This window comes from Sapajus apella, unplaced genomic scaffold, assembly GCF_009761245.1.
Source record: "Sapajus apella isolate SASKATOON/1434 unplaced genomic scaffold, GSC_monkey_1.0 scaffold55, whole genome shotgun sequence".
NCBI lineage: Eukaryota > Metazoa > Chordata > Mammalia > Primates > Cebidae > Sapajus > Sapajus apella.
Window position 1 is genome coordinate 9,211,727 of NW_022436995.1, and position 18,712 is coordinate 9,230,438.

Here is an 18,712-nt window from a genome sequence, read left to right on the forward strand (position 1 = left end):
CCCCCTAGCCCGCCGGCTTAGCGTCCTCACTCCGCCCCCGTCCCTGGCCGGAGACCCTCGGGGCCGTGTAGGGGCCAGGAGGAGGTTCCAGGCGTCAAGGGCATTGAGGACATCCAGGCCCAAGCCGGGGATGGGCCAACTGCGCGCAGCAGAACCTTTCTCCACCGGGGCCGCGTTTGCCCGCCGGTCGGCTTAGGCGGAGACACCACGCTCAGCGTCCCTCCCGCTCCCGCCCTCTTCTCCCGGCCCTGTTTGCGAAAGCTTTCCTCCCCGCCCAAGTTCCGGCGCCGCTCCTGCGGGAGCGTTCCGCACCGCCCCGGGGGGCCCCCACGCGAGGATCTCCGAAGCTGCTGGCGGCGTCCGGCACTTCTGAGCGCGGGGGGACGAGAGCCTGGAGGTTTCCTCCAGCGGGGGACGGCGAAGAGCGGAAAGCGCAGGCGGAGGCCGTGTCAGGCCTCAGGCTGGGTAGGCCGGGTCGCGCGAGACGCGCCCATCTTTTCGCCAGCCGGGGTGCGCGTGGCCCTCTCGGGACCCCGCCGGCGACCCGTAGGCTCGGGCACGCGCCTGTCGCATCCCGCAGAAAGGAGGGGTCCGGCCTGAGGCCCGGGGCGGCGGCCGCTATGGAGATCCCCTCGGCCCAGGGCCGGCGCCTGGGACCTGGCGGGCGGCCCTGACCGCTCTCCTCCCTGCCCGGGCTGGGTCGCGGACGTGCCCGCCGCGGCACTCGGCCTCCTCCGCGCCTCCGCCTTCCCCGGGCCGCAGTGCTGCCTGGGCGCGGCGGCGGCGACGGCGCCCTGTTGAATGGGCTGTGAGGGCCCAGGTTTGAAGCGCTGGCGAACGCGGCCTCCGGGGGCGCACAGCAGCAGCAGCGGTGGCGACCAAACGGGTGTTGGAGTTGGCGGCGGCCATGGAGGGCCTGGCTGGCTATGTCTACAAAGCGGCCAGCGAGGGCAAGGTGCTGACTTTGGCCGCCTTGCTTCTCAACCGGTCTGAAAGCGACATCCGCTATCTGCTGGGCTATGTCAGCCAGCAGGGAGGGCAGCGCTCCACGCCCCTCATCATCGCAGCCCGCAATGGACACGCAAAGGTGGTACGCTTGCTGTTGGAACATTACCGGGTGCAGACTCAGCAGACTGGCACCGTCCGCTTCGACGGGTAGGTACATCCCAAGCCGGCGTCCCCTCCGACGCGCTGGGACTCATTAATTCACGGGCCCTCCCCTCCCTCACCCTCTCTGACCCTTTCTTCCTGCAGGTACTCACTTCTCCCCTTTTTGTACCTCCTGCCCCGCTAATGCCCCCTTGATCTTCCACGGCTAGTACTCCATCCCACGTTTTGCTGCCGGTCCTCAACAGCCCCTACCCCTCATTTCCTCAGTGGGGAGATAACCACACCCTAGGCCTTGAGATCTACTAGTCTCTGCTAGTCTTTGAACAAACCATTTGAAGGAGGTGGCTGCTTTTCTAGGTTTTACTTTTAATGGAATCGGTGTTAAACTGATCAGAAATTAAGGAGGTCAGCAGTTAACATTGAAGAACTCCGAAAGAGTTATTTGGGCATCCATTTTTACCCCCTTCAAGTGAGTGGTTCCATAAAACCGGCAGTGGGCTCCTGGGGCCTTAATGTCAAATGAAGCACCTAGAACGAGCAGCAGCTGCAGCCTCACGAGGGATTGTCACGCAGCCAGCCATCTCAAGGCATGATTCTGATTCCTCTACATTGCTGGGTGTAGATACATTGGCTACAAAAATGGCATTGGACCTGGTGTGGGAGATGATGACATTCTTAAATTACATCTTACCCTGTGATGTTGTGGGAAACTTGATCATTTCCTGTTAGTCGAGGTGGGAAGTTTAAAAATGCACATTGTTATGCCTAAGATTTGCCCTCTGAGTTTAATTGTACGTATTTTTGGATGTTTGACCAGAATTGTCAGGTTTGACATTATCCTCTTTTCCGTGCTGGAGGATTATAACATGTTTCACAGATTACAACTGCATAGTGATTTTGCTACATTTGTTTTGGTCGACTTGTGCTAGTACATAAGCGATTTTAGCTTTTTTTTTTTTTTTTTTCTTTTGAAGTAAATAGGATCTGAGCATACAAATACATATCTTTAGTTTTGGTGATTAAAAACTGCTTGGCTAAAACTCGATTGAAAAAGCATTTCTTCTTTAAGATGACTAGGGATATGTTCAGTTTTGGCTGATTCTTTTTTAGGTTTAAACAATAAAAGCTTTTTATTTTAGATGAGTGGAAAATATTCATAGCGTTACATCTTAATGAAATGGTAGTCTCTGGGTAATGTCTTATATCTTGGGTATCACCATTATACACGTTAAGGAGATGGTTTTTTTCATGTTGACCAAAGATGGCAACCTGATTCATGTTTGTTTTTCCTTACTGGCTTCCGTGTCCTCTCTGTAACTCCTTGCATTCCCATACCTACAGGAGTGAAACACAGTGACCTCTGAACCTCCAGTACCGTTCCAGCTGTATAGGCACACGCAGTCATTGAGATATGAATTTCTGTAATAACAGCTGCTTGGGAATACTGCGGCTGAGGCAATGTGCATAGGGAGAATAGTGGGGTGAGAAAAGAGTTTTCTAGAGAATTTAGAAAGGGTTTGCTTATTACCATCTTTCTCAGTCGTCAAAGAGATGTTTTGAGGTGGCAATTAAAAGAACATGAAATGACTAGAAATGTAGCATTGAGCCTGTGTGATGGCTTATCTTGCCCAGTGTTCCGTATGGCCAGAGAAATTAATGGGTTCGGTAAGTAAACATTTATTGAACACCTACTGTGTGTTAGGTTCTGTGGTAGGGATTGGATATGCAGAGATGAGTAACACACTTTTCTGTCGTGGAGGATGACAGCCTGGGTGGGTGAGAGAAAGAGTATAACTGAATATTCACAGATGCCATGCCATTTAGGGTTGTAGAAATCTTTTGGATTACTGAGGGAAAACAGGGAAAGGAAGTGCTCAGTTTTATGGTGGGGGGGGCGCGAGAATCTGGAAAGGCTTCACAGAGGAGGTGATGTTGGAGCTGTGTTTTAAAGAATAGTAGGATGTGAAGGGGAGGGGCAGCAGCATGGTGCTCTTGCAGTGACTGGTGTTTCAGTGCTGTTGCAAGAAGGGATTCGAGTTGGAGCAATGAAGAAAGAGATTGTGGGAGACTGGAGAGAGCTGGAGACCGGATTTTGATGATCCCTGAATAAAGTACTGAGAGTGAGACTGGTGAAACTGCAATCTCAAATGTTTCTCTCATTTATGATTTCATCTCCTTGATTCTATATATCAATTTAGCTTATGGATTATTACAATTATGAATTTATTAGCTGCTATGTAAAAATAGTTTCATCTTTATTAAATGCTTATGATGGGCCTAGCCTGTGTCATGTTCTGGAGGAAATGTAAGGTACAGGAAATTTAAGGTTTCTACTTTTGAGAAGCTTACAAATTAATTAACAAAAGAGGTATTGATGTTTCTAGTCACCTCTCTGCCCATTCACACCCTCTGTGAGATTATTTTACAGTTTAGCCAAGTCATTTTAGCATTTTAGAATGAAAAAAGTGTGTGATGATTTCACTTTGCATTTATTTCAGACATTGTGAAAATGTTAGCCTGAGTACTTTAACAGTGGAAAGCTCACTTGACTCTTGGGGGCCGACCTTTGAAAAATACATATCCAGCCCCCCTGCCCCCATTGGCACTTGAGACCCATGGCCAGGTGGGGATTAAAAGGTTCTCTGTGTGTTTTGAAGTAGATTAGTGTTTCTAATTTTTAGTCAGTCACATGCTTATCTTCACCATTTTTGGCCAAATTGTTCACTAACTGTCCTGCTGTTTACTTAATATCTTTCTTTAAATTTTCTGTTATTTGCTTTATCTTTGTCTTTAGAATGTTTTACTTCTTAGCTTCATCCTGTGTAATAGTTTCTGTGTAATTATGGGTTTGATGTGTTTTCTGTGTGTGTGTGTGAGAGAGACAGACATTAAAATAAATATTACAAAAAGTTTTAAAAAGTCTGTATTCTACCTAAAAACTTCGGTAATACCTTAGGAAACTAAAGTGGATTCATGATAGAGCCTCAAGGGGAAAGGGACCACCCACCTAGATTAAGCCGTTGATATTTGAGTTCTTATTCACGTTTTCAGGAGTAACATTAGAGATGATTTTATTGTGGCTTAACATGTGAACACCATGTTGATATACATGAGTGGACAAGAAAAGTCACATGAGTAGGAATGAAAGAAGATCCCTTTCGGGCGCGGTGGCTCAAGCCTGTAATCCCAGCACTTTGGGAGGCCGAGGCGAGTGGATCACTAGGTCAAGGGATCGAGACCATCCTGGTCAACGCGGTGACGGTGAAACCCCGTCTCTACTAAAAATACAAAAAAATTAGCTGGGCATGGTGGCGCGTGCCTGTAATCCCAGCTACTCAGGAGGCTGAGGCAGGAGAATTACCCTGAACCTAGGAGGCGGAGGTTGCGGTGAGCCGAGATTGCGCCATTGCACTCCAGCCTGGGTAACAAGAGCGAAACTCCGTCCCCCCCCCCCAAAAAAAAAAAAAAAAAAGAAAAGAAAGAAGATCCCTTATTTGAATAGTGGGAAGCTGTTAAGAATGTTATAAAAATGGAACAGAACAAGGGGGAGGTGTCATGTGACCATGGAATATTATGCTGGCCTGAGTTCTGAGGGTGTGCCTGCTCTCTGCCAGAGTTTATGGGGGAACCACCTGTCCTTGAAAAGGTTTGCTGATGTGGATGGGGAGACTAGGACTTCCGAGAATTTTGAGGCTTTTTTTTGAGTGTTGTTACTTTTAAAGTCAGTGCTAGTACTAATACTTCTCATAAATGTTCAGGTAGAGGAAAGGCATGATGTACATGACAGTATTTGACTTCATTTAGAAAGTCACTGGCAATATATATTTCAAGGAATTACATTTAATGTAATACATGATTTTTAAGGATTTTGGTTAAAATGAAGTGGGAATCGTTTATATTGAATGAATTTTTATTTCCATTTCAAATGCTCGAACCAGGCATTTCTATTTCAAATTGAACCAGGTAATAGATGAGCTTAGCCTTGTGATCAGAAATGTTATCTCTTATTGTGAAAAGTTTCCATCATCTGATGCATACAATTTGTTTGAAAAGGTGAATATCAGATTGTAGTTTGTCGTTTTGAAGATGAATACGTAGTAGAGAACTCACATTGTAATTTTGGACTGGGCCTAGAAAGATAATTGTTTTATAGTGCTTCTCCTCTAGGCACTTAGTAAATATTGCATTAATTTTATTTTATCTTTAATTTCTGTCAAAGGCATTTGGTATTTTGTTTTGAGGCAGTATAGTCTTATAATTTTAGCTAGATTTTATAGATGGAGGAATATCATAGATGTTTGTATTATAATTCTCTTTAATCTGATTAATATTTTGATTTAGATGTAGAAATTCTAAATTTACCAAGGCTAATGTTTCTGAAGGACTAGTCTTATCATGAAATATTCTGCATTGATTTTTTTGGTCACAGAATATCTTTACAATTTTTAATTGCCTCAATGGAGATAGGTAACTGGAACTTTTTTGAGGCTCCTGTCAAATTACTATCCCTCAAGGGGAAAAATGGAAATTATTAGACTATACTAGGAAGAATATTAAACTGACCAAGTAGTTTCCATTATAGAAACCAATTGAATAATTGTAATTTTTTACTCTTACATCATAGATTCTGAGAAGTTTGAGATCAGAAAAATATTTTAATCACTTTTTGTCTCTTTTCATCTCTAAAATGAGGGTAATGCTTTGCTTATAGGTTATTGCTAGGGTTAAAGATAATGTGTGTGATTGCCTATTTTAATCTAACATTTCTTGAGTTTGAAGTAGCTTAGATTCCTGTTCCCTGGCACATAATAATTTGGTGTCTTAAAAACCAGGCCGGTTGCAGTGGCTCAAACCTGTAATCCCAGCACTTTGGGAGGCTGAGGTGGGAATAAATTTGAGCTCAGGAATTTGAGACCATCCTGGGCAATGCAGTGAGACCTCATCTTTTCCAAAAATGAAACAAAACAAAGCAAAAAGGTAGTAGGCAGTCCCCGCTATGCAAGGCGGGCAGATCCCATGAGCCCTGGAGATCTCGGCTGTGGTGAGCAGTGATTGTGCCATTGTACTTAGCCTGTGCAGCAGAGCAAGACCCTGTTTCAAAACAAAACAAATCCAGTGCAAGGAAACATTGTAACTATGTAACTGTCACTAGGTATTAACTATGTATTTTTTGATTACATTAACCAATTTGGAAATGTACTTTAAGTTGAAACAAATGTTTGAACAATGGTGTGTACTATGTTTCCTTTTGATGCATTTTATGGTATTCCAAGTACTTTTGTATTTTTCTGCATAATAGTTACATTAAACTATAATATAATAGTATAAAAAGGCATAGTAATAGTACCTACCTCATAGAGTTACTGTGAAGATTAAGTGAGATATATTGCATATTCAGCAATTATACAGTGCTTGGCACAATGGAAGCATTTGATATAAATTGTATTCATTTAAACTGTTTTTCCTTAAAGTCATTTGTGCTTGTTTTTCTTTTTAATTGTTTGTTTTTTAGGCGGTATAACATATCCAGCAAAGTGCATGATTTTGTGTACAATACTGTACAATGAATTTTTAATATTTTACATCCATCGAGTCGTTTTCTAGATCAATGTGTAGAACATTTTTATCACTCTAAAGGTTTCCCTTGTACCCCTTCTCAGCTTCCTCCCTTTCCCTTCCCAGAGGTAATGATTATTTTTGACTTCTGTTAAGGTTTGGCTGTGTCCCCACCCATATCTTATCTTGAATTCCCAAGTGTTATGGGAGGGACCTAGTGGGAGGTAATTGAATCATGGGGGCAGGTCTTTCCCATGCTGTTCTTGTGATAGTAAGTCTCATTAGATCTGATGGTTATTATAAGGGGGAGTTTTCCTGCACAAGCTCTCTTTGCCTGCTGCCATCCATGTAAGACGTGACTTGCTGCTCCTTGCCTTCTGCCATCATTGTGAAGCCTCCCCAGTCATGTGGAACTGTAAGTCCAATAAACCTTTTTTTCTTTTGTAAATTGCCCAGGTTTGGGTATGTCTTTATCAGCAGCGTGAAAACAGACTAATATAAAGTTTGTCACCTCAGATTACTTTTGACTGTACTTGAGCTTCCGATAAACAGAATTATGTGGTATGTACTCTTTGTCTGGCTTTTTTCACTTAACATGGTGTCTCTGAGATTCATCCATGTACTTGCATGTATCAGTAGTTTCTTTTTTTAATGCTGTGTGTTATTCCATTGCATGAACATACTGCAGTTTATCCATTTTCCTGTTAATTAATACTTTGGTTGTTTCCAGTGCTTGACTGTTATGAATAAAACTGCAGTGAACATTTGTGTGTGTTTGGTGGACATTTGCATTTAGTTATCTGGTGTATATCAAGGAGTAGAATTGCTGGGTCATCGGGTAGGTGTTTGTTTAACTAAAAGATATTGCCAAATAGTTTCCCTGAAGTTCACAACCAAATTACATTCCTACTTGCAGTTTCCACCAGCAATGAGAATTTCAGTTGCCACATCTTAGTCAACACTTAGTATTACCCTGTCAGTCTTGTTAATTTCAGCTATTCTGCTGGGTGTATATATTGTTAAACAGGTTTTAATTTGCATTTCCTTGGTAATTATCTTGAGCTTCTTTTCATATGCATATTGGCCATTTGGATATCTTTTGTGAAGTATACTTGTTCAGTCTTTTTTTTTTCTTCCTGTTTTTCTCTTAAATAGAGCGGATACAGGATCTTGCTGTGTTGTGCAGGCTGGTCTTGAACTCTTGGGCTCAACAATCTTCTTTGCCTCCCACAGTGCTGGGATTACAGGTGTGAGCCACTGCCCCCGGCCACTTAATCACTTTCTTTATGATGTTTTTTGATGAATGGAAGTTCTTAACGAAATCCAGTAAATACTTTTTTTCTTTAATGGTTAATGCTTTTTTTGGTATTCTGTTCAAGAAATTGTGATCAACACTAAGTTCATTATAGTCTATGGCTTTTTTTTTTTTTTAAGAAGATTTTAGTGTTTTGCTTTTTACAGTATAGGTCTATACTATGTCTTGAATTTTTGTATGTACTGTGAGGTATAGGAATCAAGGTTAATTATTTTCTGTGTAGATTATCTTGTTGCTCCAGAAGTATTTATTAAAAAGACTGTTTTCTACCTGAATGTCACTGGAGCCGTTGTCAGAAATCAAGGGATTCTGTATGTGCGCATCTATTTCTGGAGAGTTTTTTTTTTGTCTGTTGATAATATTATTTTATCCCCATGCTAGCACTTATTTAATTACTGTAGTTTGTCCTCCAGCTTTATTTTTCTTGAAGATTATCTAGGTTGTTTGCATTTCCATATTCTTTTTAGAACTGGCCTGTCAATTCTTTCTTTCTCTTTTCTCCCTTCCTCCCTTTCTTTCCTCTCCTTCCCATTTTAGAGGCAGAGTCTTGCACTGTTTCTCAGGCTGGAGTGCACTGGCCTGATCATGGCTCACTGTAGCCTCGACCTCTTGGGGACACACACACACACTCTCTCTCTCTCTCTCTCTCTCTCTCTCTCTCTCTGTCTCTCACACACACACACACACACACACACACACACACTCTCTCTCTCTCTCTCTCTCTCTCTCTCTCACACACACACACGCACCACACAACCTGCTGGGATTTTGATTTGGCTTATATCAAATCTATAGATCATTTTGGGGGAGAATTGATAAATAAATATTTTCTCATTTATTTATCACAGGAGTCTTTTGTAGTTTTCAGTGTAGAAGTCTTACATATGTTTCCTTAGATTTATTACTAGATATTGGTATTTTTGGATGCTGTTGCAAATGGTATTTTTTGACAATGGAAAAATGTTTATTGAACTAAAATTTATATAAACATGACAATAAAAACATAGTAAGTGAATTTTAATTAAACTGAATTGTTTGCAAAACATACAGTTGGCATCACTGATGTGGTGTCTTATTTTCTTGACTTTTTTTTTTTTTTTTTTTAAGATAGGGTTTTACTCTTGTCACCCAGGCTAGAGTGCATACATGGGTACAATCACTGCAACCTCTGCCCCCTGGGTTCAAGCGATTCTCCTGCCTCAGCCTCCCGAGTAGCTGGGATTATAAGCATGCACCACCATGCCTGTCTGATTTTTGTATTATTATTAGAAATGGGGCTTTACCATGTCGGCAAGGCTGGTCTTGGAACTCCTGACCTCCGGTGATCCGCCCCTTGGCCTCCCAGAGTGCCGGAATTATAGGCGTGAGCTACTGCACCTGGCCTGATTTATGCTTTAGTTTTTTAAAAAAATCAATTAACAGTGCATTTTTAAAAATAAAAGTTAAAACAATTTCAGGAGGCTTCTGATTTTTTTTTTGAGGTATATCTTACATACAGTAAAATGCAGAGATCTTTTTTTGTTTTTGCCCTGCCCCCTGCAGAGATCTTAAGTATGCAGTTTGATACGTTTTTTCCCTAAATAATCCATCCATGTGGCTGCCACCCAGATCAAAATATAGGACGTTTCCATTACCTTCAAGTCTCTTCCCAGCCAGTCCTAGCCTCTTCTCTGTAGGTAACCATTTTTGATAAGAAGGCTTTTGGTTATAAACACTTTGTGTCATTATTTGAAAATGAAAAAGTAATTGCTTAAATTATTATAAAATGAGTATTTTCAGTAGAAGTAATAAAGGGTGTTGTTTTTTGTGGTGATGTTAACTGGAATTAAACCATGATATTTATATGTCTTAGTCTGTTCTGTGGTGTGGTAACAAAATACCTGAGACTGTAATTTCTGAGCAGAAATTTATTTCTCATATTTCTGGAGGCTGGAATGTTCAAGATCAAGGTGCCGACAGGTTCAGTTGTCTGGTGAGGGCCTCATCCTCCAGAGGAGAGGATTGCTATGTCCTCACATGGTGGAAGGTGAAAAGGCAAGCCAGCTGAACATTGCTAACGCCTCTTTTTTTTTTTTTTTTTTTTGAGATGGAGTTTTGCTCTGTCTCCCAGGCTGGAGTACAGTGGTGTGATCTTGGCTCACTACAACCTCTGCCTCCCAGGTTCAAGCGATTTCTCCTGCCTCAGCCTCCTTAGTATCTGGGATTACAGGCGTGTACCACCATGCCCAGCTAATTTTTGTATTTTTGGTAAAGACAGGGTTTCACCATGCTGGCCAGGCTGGTCTTGAACGCCTGAACTCAAGTGATCTGTCCATCTCAGCCTCCCAGAGTGCTGGGATTATAGGCGTGAGCCATCACGCCTGGCTTAACGCCTCTTGTATATGGTCCTTAATCTCATTCACAAGGGGAGGAGCGCTCATGATCTAATCACCTCTTCATCACCTCTTAATGCTATTCACATGGGCAACACCTGAATTTTGGTGATGACACATTTAAACTATAGCTCCAGGAGCATTATACTCTTTTTGACTTCATGGGGTATATAATTTGACCAGTGTTATGAGGTTGTATAGTGAGAAGCTCACTAGTGAGGGCTTTGGTATGTATATTTAATTGTTCTAGTGAATATTGCTTTGATCAACCTTTCTTCTTAACACTTCCAAATATACGTCTGCTTCTAGCACAGTAGACTATCTCCAATAAAATCAGGTCTTTTGGGCCGGGCGCGGTGGCTCAAGCCTGTAATCCCAGCACTTTGGGAAGCCGAGGCGGGTGGATCACGAGGTCAAGAGATCGAGACCATCCTGGTCAACATGGTGAAACCCCGTCTCTATAAAACTACAAAACATTAGCTGGGCATGGTGGCGCGTGCCTGTAATCCCAGCTACTCAGGAGGCTGAGGCAGGAGAATTGCCTGAACCCAGGAGGCGGAGGTTGCGGTGAGCCGAGATCGCGCCATTGCACTCCAGCCTGGGTAACAAGAGTGAAACTCCGTCTCTCAAAAAAAAAAAAAAAAAAAGAAAAAATCAGGTCTTTTGGTTACTGGCAAAAAATTGAGAAATTGAGGTTGGGGAAAATTGACAGTAGAAAGGTGGGAAAGATTGGATTCTAGCAATAGTCTAATTTTGTACGTTAAATAGTGAACCTAGCACATATCAGATATTCAGTAAGTAAGTGATATATATGGAGCCACAAGTCCAGTCATGTCAGAGAAGATACCTGCTTAGGTTTTCCAAAAATGCTAATTATTTCCTGTTGTTAATATTTTTTTCCTATACTGGTTGATTGAGGAACACACATAGACAAGCAGTATATGTATATACATATACATGTATATTTTAAAACTTAAATTGAAGCATAACATAACTTAGAGAAAAATGTGCTAATTATAAATGTATAAAAAGTTCACAAAGTGAATGTATTTGTTTACTATAGTCCCCTTTGTGCTTTCTCTCATTCACTACTTCTCCCCGAAAGTAACCAGTATCCTCATTTCTAACACTGCGGATAGGTATGTAAATGTAATAATATAATATGTACTATGTTGTCTAACTTCTTTTCCTCCACAACAGGTTTATGTTATCTATCCATATTGTGTATGGAGCAGTAATTATTTCATTCTCATTGCTGTAGTGTAGTACTCACTTAGCTTAGGGGAAACTACCTCCTTTCTTTTTTTCTTTTTGAGACGGAGTTTCGCACTGTTGCCTGGGCTGGAGTGCAGTGGCGCGATCTCCGCTTGCTGCAACCTCTGTCTCCAGGCTTCAAGAGATTCTCCTGCCTCAGCCTCCCGAGTAGCTGGGATTATAGGCATGCACCACCAAGCCCAGCTAACTTTTTGTATTTTTAGTAGAGACGAGGTTTCGCTATGTTGGTCAGGATGGTCTCGAACTCCTGACCTTGTGATCCACCCACCTCGGCCTCCCAAAGTGCTGGGATTACAGGTGTGAGCTACCCTGCCCGGCTATTTTTTTCTTCTTAAAGCAGTGTCTAAATACAGCTTTAATGCAGTGTGCTGTATTCTGCTTCTAGCACAGTAGAATACAGGGGTGGCTTTCATAATTGTCAGAAACTGCCTGCTACTTGGAGGCTACTGGGAAGGAGGAACACGGTGTTCTCCAGGAGCCAGTGGGTCAGCTCGGTGGTGAAGAAGCTACCTCCGTACATTTTCTCTGTGCCTTTGGAAATGTGTTTACTTTTGCTGGTAGAAAGTTAGTGATTTTTCAGTTTTGTTTTTAAGGGTTATATACTCTAGTGATGGCAGCAAAACTAGCATATATTGAGCTTATATTAGGTACAAGTACTATGCAAAGTGCCTTTCTTAAGTTACCTGTTTTTATTTTCATGAGAAGTTATATTTTATTAATGTTCTGGAGGGTGAGGTCTTGGTCGGTGCGAGTGAATACATCCTTTAAATGCATGTTAGGCTGTGGCCTCCATTATCTAACTGCTTATTCTTTTTATGTGTAGGTATGTCATTGATGGTGCCACTGCTCTTTGGTGTGCAGCTGGAGCAGGACATTTTGAAGTTGTTAAACTTCTAGTCAGCCATGGAGCCAACGTGAACCATACCACAGTAACTAATTCAACCCCCCTGCGGGCAGCGTGCTTTGATGGCAGACTGGACATTGTGAAATACCTGGTTGAAAATAATGCCAACATCAGCATTGCCAACAAATACGACAACACCTGCCTAATGATTGCAGCATATAAGGGACACACTGATGTGGTCAGATACCTTTTAGAACAGCGTGCTGATCCTAATGCTAAAGCACACTGTGGAGCCACAGCATTGCACTTTGCAGCGGAAGCTGGGCACATAGATATTGTGAAAGAGCTGATAAAATGGCGTGCTGCTATAGTCGTGAATGGCCATGGGATGACGCCATTGAAAGTAGCTGCCGAAAGCTGTAAAGCAGATGTTGTTGAACTGTTACTGTCTCATGCTGATTGTGACCGAAGAAGTCGAATCGAAGCTTTGGAACTCTTGGGTGCCTCCTTTGCAAATGACCGTGAGAACTATGACATCATGAAGACATACCACTATCTATATTTAGCCATGTTAGAGCGGTTTCAAGACGGTGATAACATTCTTGAAAAAGAGGTTCTTCCACCAATCCATGCTTATGGGAATAGAACTGAATGTAGAAATCCTCAGGAACTGGAATCCATTCGGCAAGACAGAGATGCTCTTCACATGGAAGGCCTTATAGTTCGGGAACGGATTTTAGGTGCCGACAATATTGATGTTTCTCATCCCATCATTTATAGGGGTGCTGTTTATGCGGATAACATGGAATTTGAGCAGTGTATCAAGTTGTGGCTTCATGCCCTGCATCTTAGACAGAAAGGTAACAGGAACACCCACAAAGATCTTCTTCGATTTGCTCAAGTTTTCTCACAAATGATACATTTGAATGAAACTGTGAAGGCCCCAGACATAGAATGTGTTTTGAGATGCAGTGTTTTGGAAATAGAACAAAGTATGAACAGAGTGAAAAATATTTCAGATGCGGATGTCCACAATGCTATGGACAATTATGAATGTAATCTCTATACCTTTCTGTATTTAGTGTGCATCTCTACCAAAACACAGTGCAGCGAAGAAGATCAGTGCAAAATTAACAAGCAGATCTACAACTTGATTCACCTTGATCCCAGAACTCGTGAAGGTTTCACCTTGCTGCATCTAGCCGTCAACTCCAATACTCCAGTTGATGATTTCCACACCAATGACGTCTGCAGCTTTCCAAATGCACTTGTCACGAAGCTCCTGCTGGACTGTGGTGCTGAGGTGAATGCCGTGGACAATGAGGGAAACAGCGCCCTTCATATTATCGTTCAGTACAACAGGCCCATCAGTGACTTTTTGACCTTGCACTCTATCATCATTAGCCTAGTTGAAGCTGGAGCTCACACTGACATGACGAATAAGCAGAACAAGACTCCGCTAGACAAAAGTACAACTGGGGTATCTGAAATACTACTTAAAACTCAAATGAAGATGAGTCTCAAGTGCCTGGCTGCCCGAGCAGTTCGGGCTAATGACATTAACTACCAAGACCAGATCCCCAGAACTCTTGAAGAGTTTGTTGGATTTCATTAAGTGACTGGATATGTAAAATCGTTTAATGTGGTGCTAAAAAGTAAAGGACTTGAATCACAGACAATAGAATTATGTGTTCATAAACTCTGCTTTTCTTTCCACCACCCTTCCTCCCATCCCATCCTTCCTAGTTCTGTATTTGTTTTTCTTGCCTCATGGTAATTGATTTCAGACACTTTAAACAAAGCCACATCATTGTTTTGGTGTAACTATAAGGTATTTGGATATTGGTCACCCATTTGTCTTTCTTTTCTTAAAGGAACAGATATAAAATGTTTATGTAACAAGGGACATTTATAATTTCAAGTTGATAATGTTTTAAACAGCTGCTTACAAAAGTATTTCTGTTAAGCCTATGTCAGCATGTTATCCATGCAGCAGTTTTGAGGATTTCATGAAGAAAAAACTAAAAAGGAACATTAAAAGGAATGGGATATCCAGGTGTTCTGCACATGCCAAACTGCTGTAGATAGTTTTCACTCTTCCATTATTTACATGGAGTGTTGCAGCACATTTTAGCATTCAGGAGGATTTTTAAAAAATAGCTGCAGATTAATCTGGAAAATGTGCTAATTTAGTAATAGTTATTAAATCCATTTGAAATTGTTGCATTATGCCGGGTAGTATATACAAAATGGTTATCATTGTAAATCAACTTTTCAGAGAATCTTGATGGACTCTGCCTTTAGGCTTGAATTCTTCAAAGTCTATTTTAATGAAATTTATCTAAATTGCAGCAGTCTATTTGATTCAGCTCATAGACATGTAAAAATTATGGATGCTGTTTTCTTAAGAAACAAATGATCACAGTATAGTTATACATTTTATTTTTGTCCCCTTCTTCCTTTTCCTCCTGTATCTTATCTTTTAACGTTTGGAAACTACTTTTCCAGAAGGCATTATTTGTGCCTCCCTAAGAAGGTGTTTTATTTGTGATGAAAAGGAACCTGGATATTTTTAAATTTTTTCACTTTCTAAGTCTGTGACAAGAAGTAGAAATATCACTAGTGTGGTGTAGGAACTTATGTATTTTTTATGATAAAAATAATTCTCAATGCCACTTGAAAGGTAATTTTGTGTGAGAGCTGCAAATTTTTCAACCGCAAAATGTCACTTATTCCGACAGGCTATAATACAGAGGTCTTTATGGTTTTTCGCTTTGTTTTGTTTTAATGGCAACATTTTAACTGTCAAACTAAAAGGATATTCTGTGATTATCTTTTAAGCATCGCAGAAATTCAAGGGAAAGTTACACACTTATTTCTATTGATGTTAAAAATGATAATGAAAGCAAAATTAGCTGTATCTGTAATTTTCTCACTAGTGCCAAATGAATGCCTTAGCTACTCATAGTGCATGGTACTGTAAGTGAAGACCTGCAGCTTTTTTTTCTTTAATGAAAAGCATTATAATGATGTAACAGCATCAGATATAAACTTAAAAAAAATAAGGTTTTAATTAACATTTTATCTATGGATAATGCTTTGTAAAGTATAAGAGAAAGGTTGCAGTTGGATCAGTATAAAACAATGACCAAGCCAAAATCAGCACCTAGGGCCTTAAATAAAATAGAAATACCCCACAAAATGAAATATTTTGAAGGGTGGGAGGGGACCGAAGGGGGGACTTTCCCCCAAGGATGCAAGATACTTTTTACAGTTGTTGGTATACTTTGTGTGTCTTCTTGCTTCAGTTAGGAACGTTTTGATGGTAAATTCTGTCATGGTAATAGATTTCTATTTTCCTAACCTGAGATTTTACAAGGAAGGTTTTTAGGATGGCATAAAGGGAGGTATTTGAGTGAGCCCTAATTTGAAAATTACCAAACTTGATCCTCCTGGTATGAATCAAGGAAATACTGTACCTTGCTCTTAGCAACTCTCTGTGGCCTGCAAGAGAAAATGTACTTCTTCAAGGTGAGTGAATCATGCTTTTTCCATGGTTCAGATCAGACCCTTTATTTTTCAAACTACAAGGCCTACTTATTGGACAGTCTGAGGAATAGCTTTGATACTTGGTATTCAGTTGGTTCCATTATTAATGTATATTATTTTTATTTAAAGATCAAAACTTAAACTATCAGATAATGTTGCATGTTTTAAAAGCACATTTCATCCCTTTGGCTACCCAGGACCAGCACTATTTAAGACACTGCTTATTTATAAAATGAGGATAATGATTATATGTACATATTCAGACATCAAAATTTAATGACATTCTGTTTTTGAGAAGGGAAGACAATGCTGGAGAAAGTAAAACTGTTGACTGAAATGCTGACAGGTTGGAGGACGAATTTGAAGACAGTGGAATAAACTATGAACTATGCTAATGGTAATTAGATTTTTTCCTTTGTTTAGTATAGTAGTAAATTGTGTAGTATCTTGCTGAGAATCTATCTTGTAAAATCAATCCAAATGCGTATTGTGAAACAGCTGTATAAAATCATTCTTGAAATAAGTGATCTACATGCCTGTTTTTTTAAAAAATGTTTTTAGTAGAATTGTTTTAAAATACTGTGTTTAGCCAGACCCTTCCCAAACTTAATTTTTTTTTTTTTAAAAAAAGGAAAATAGGTAAGAAAATGATAGTTCTACATCTCAGCCCTCCGTGAACTCAGGCTGTCTCCATTTTGCAGCCACTTTGGTCATTTGATGTTTACTGTTGATATACTTACGCTTTGAATTGTAACTTCATTGATGGTATTATAGATCTAACCAAAACTTCTCTGTCCTGTTTAGTAATTGTCATATAAATCTGGATGAGCTAGGGAGGCCCAGGTGGATGTTTTCATTTGCAAATCATGAGAAACTTAAGTGGGTTTTATGCTCTGGATAGAGTTGGCAAAACCGAATTACTGAGTTTAGGTTAACAATTTAACTCAAGACATGGGCAGCAAACCCATCCCCTCAATTGATAAAGAAGGGGAAATATTTTCTACATTAGAATTGACACTGACAACATAGCTTTTTTAGTCTACCTTGGTTGCTCTAGTAGGCCACAGCCCAGCCACGTTAAGGTTCTTTGCTGTGGGAATTTTACGTAAACAAAACTCCAAAGCACACCATCTGTAAGCTTTGGTCTTGCTTGTTTCTGAGAAGGCTTTTATTTCGTTATACTAATAGTGGACTAATAATTGGTAACTGTGAGAACTTAGGTATGATAGCATTGTTTGAAGTAACATTTGATTTGGGGGCAGCAGCTTTCTAAATACCAACTCTATTTGACAAATGTTTTGAAAATTAAAATTTTAAGGGAGCAACACCCTGTTAAGAGTTTCCACCATAGTTGAGGCAGCTACTTTATGAATAAGACCACTTTGGGTTATTGAAGCAGAAGCATTTCTTTTTTTTTTTTTTGAAATGGGGTGGGGTGAGGAGTGAGTTGTTAGACCTTTGATTACAGTTTGCTGGTTTAGAAACAGCCTCTGGCTGAATTAGTGCGTAGATGGATGAAAGTATAAAGGACTTGTTTTTATGGTAGATTTTCTGTAAGAATCTTAAATGTTCCTTTTCAGGTTAGTCAGATGTGTTGATGTACACATGACTTCTACTTTTCTCACTGACTATACTATAACATTAAAGAGGGGTTAAAGAAAACAAAACTCTGCCTTTTGTGCTACGAAACATCTAGTCCAGAGGTTTTAAGCTGTGTGTCCATTCCTACTCTGAAAATGCATAGCTTTGTTCTGGATGTCATCTCTTGAAAGTAGAAAACTCCTATGTGTACATCACATTGTGGGGCTTTCTTAGGTATTTCTGGCAGACTTGCCCAAATCTTTAGATGGGCTGGGTTGTACAGCATGCCCCCCCCCCCAAGTATCGGGTCTGAAATACATACTACACTATCGATAGTGGAGATATATTCATTTTTTAAACTGTAAAGTAAATGTGGTCTCTAGTCTAGGTTTGTGGTGTGTACCTTTGTGTTAATGTGTAGGGAAGGGATAGTGACTTGATGGTTATGGGGAGTGTATCTTGATGTCCATACAGGGGTGAGTATTGCTAAATTATTAACAGCTTTTATCTAGAGTGGGTCATGTGATGAATGGCCTAATCAGAAAAATGAAAGGGCGAAGATGCAAGCTTGCCAAGTGATGAACAAGGTTTTCTATCTATTTTTTATCAGGTGTTATAAAACTTGTGCATGGCTTTTTTTGTTGTTGCTTAGTAACTGGTAGAGAAGAAAAGATGAGGAAAAAAACTCAGCTTTCCTTACCAATCTTTTCAGAGGTACGTAGTTGGGGAGTAAAATCTGACTGGCCTAATTGATGGAAAAGACCCTGTCCTTTTCACCCCATCCTGCAGTCCTCCGTGTAGAGGAACTGCATTGTTGTATTCTAGTAATTCACTGTGATTTATAACAAACCAGTGATGTCATTCTATTGTGCACTTTTGTCAAACCATTTATGTGACTTTAATAAACATAGTAAACTCGCTGACTGCACCAGAGGTCTATTAGTGATTCATATATTGCATGACATTTTCTATTTGAGTTTGACATGTAGAGTCATTTTTAGTTTCAAGGCAATTGACAGTCCTAATAGCTCAGCTAATTTGAAACTAACAATCTTGCTGTGTAAAAGGAAAAAATGGTGTTTGTGTTCAGTAAATGTTTGAAAAAAACTA

The 18,712-nt window shown here is 40.5% G+C and overlaps 1 protein-coding gene across 1 annotated transcript; it reads left to right on the plus strand.

Annotated features, from left to right (window-relative positions):
• The first annotated feature begins 239 nt into the window (after nt 1-239).
• Nucleotides 240-18,712, plus strand: FEM1B (fem-1 homolog B). The gene is made up of 2 exons (XM_032244622.1): nt 240-1,155; nt 12,452-18,712. The coding sequence occupies exons 1-2, from the start codon at nt 908-910 to the stop codon at nt 14,085-14,087; spliced, it is 1,884 nt and encodes a 627-aa protein (XP_032100513.1). The 5' UTR covers nt 240-907; the 3' UTR covers nt 14,088-18,712.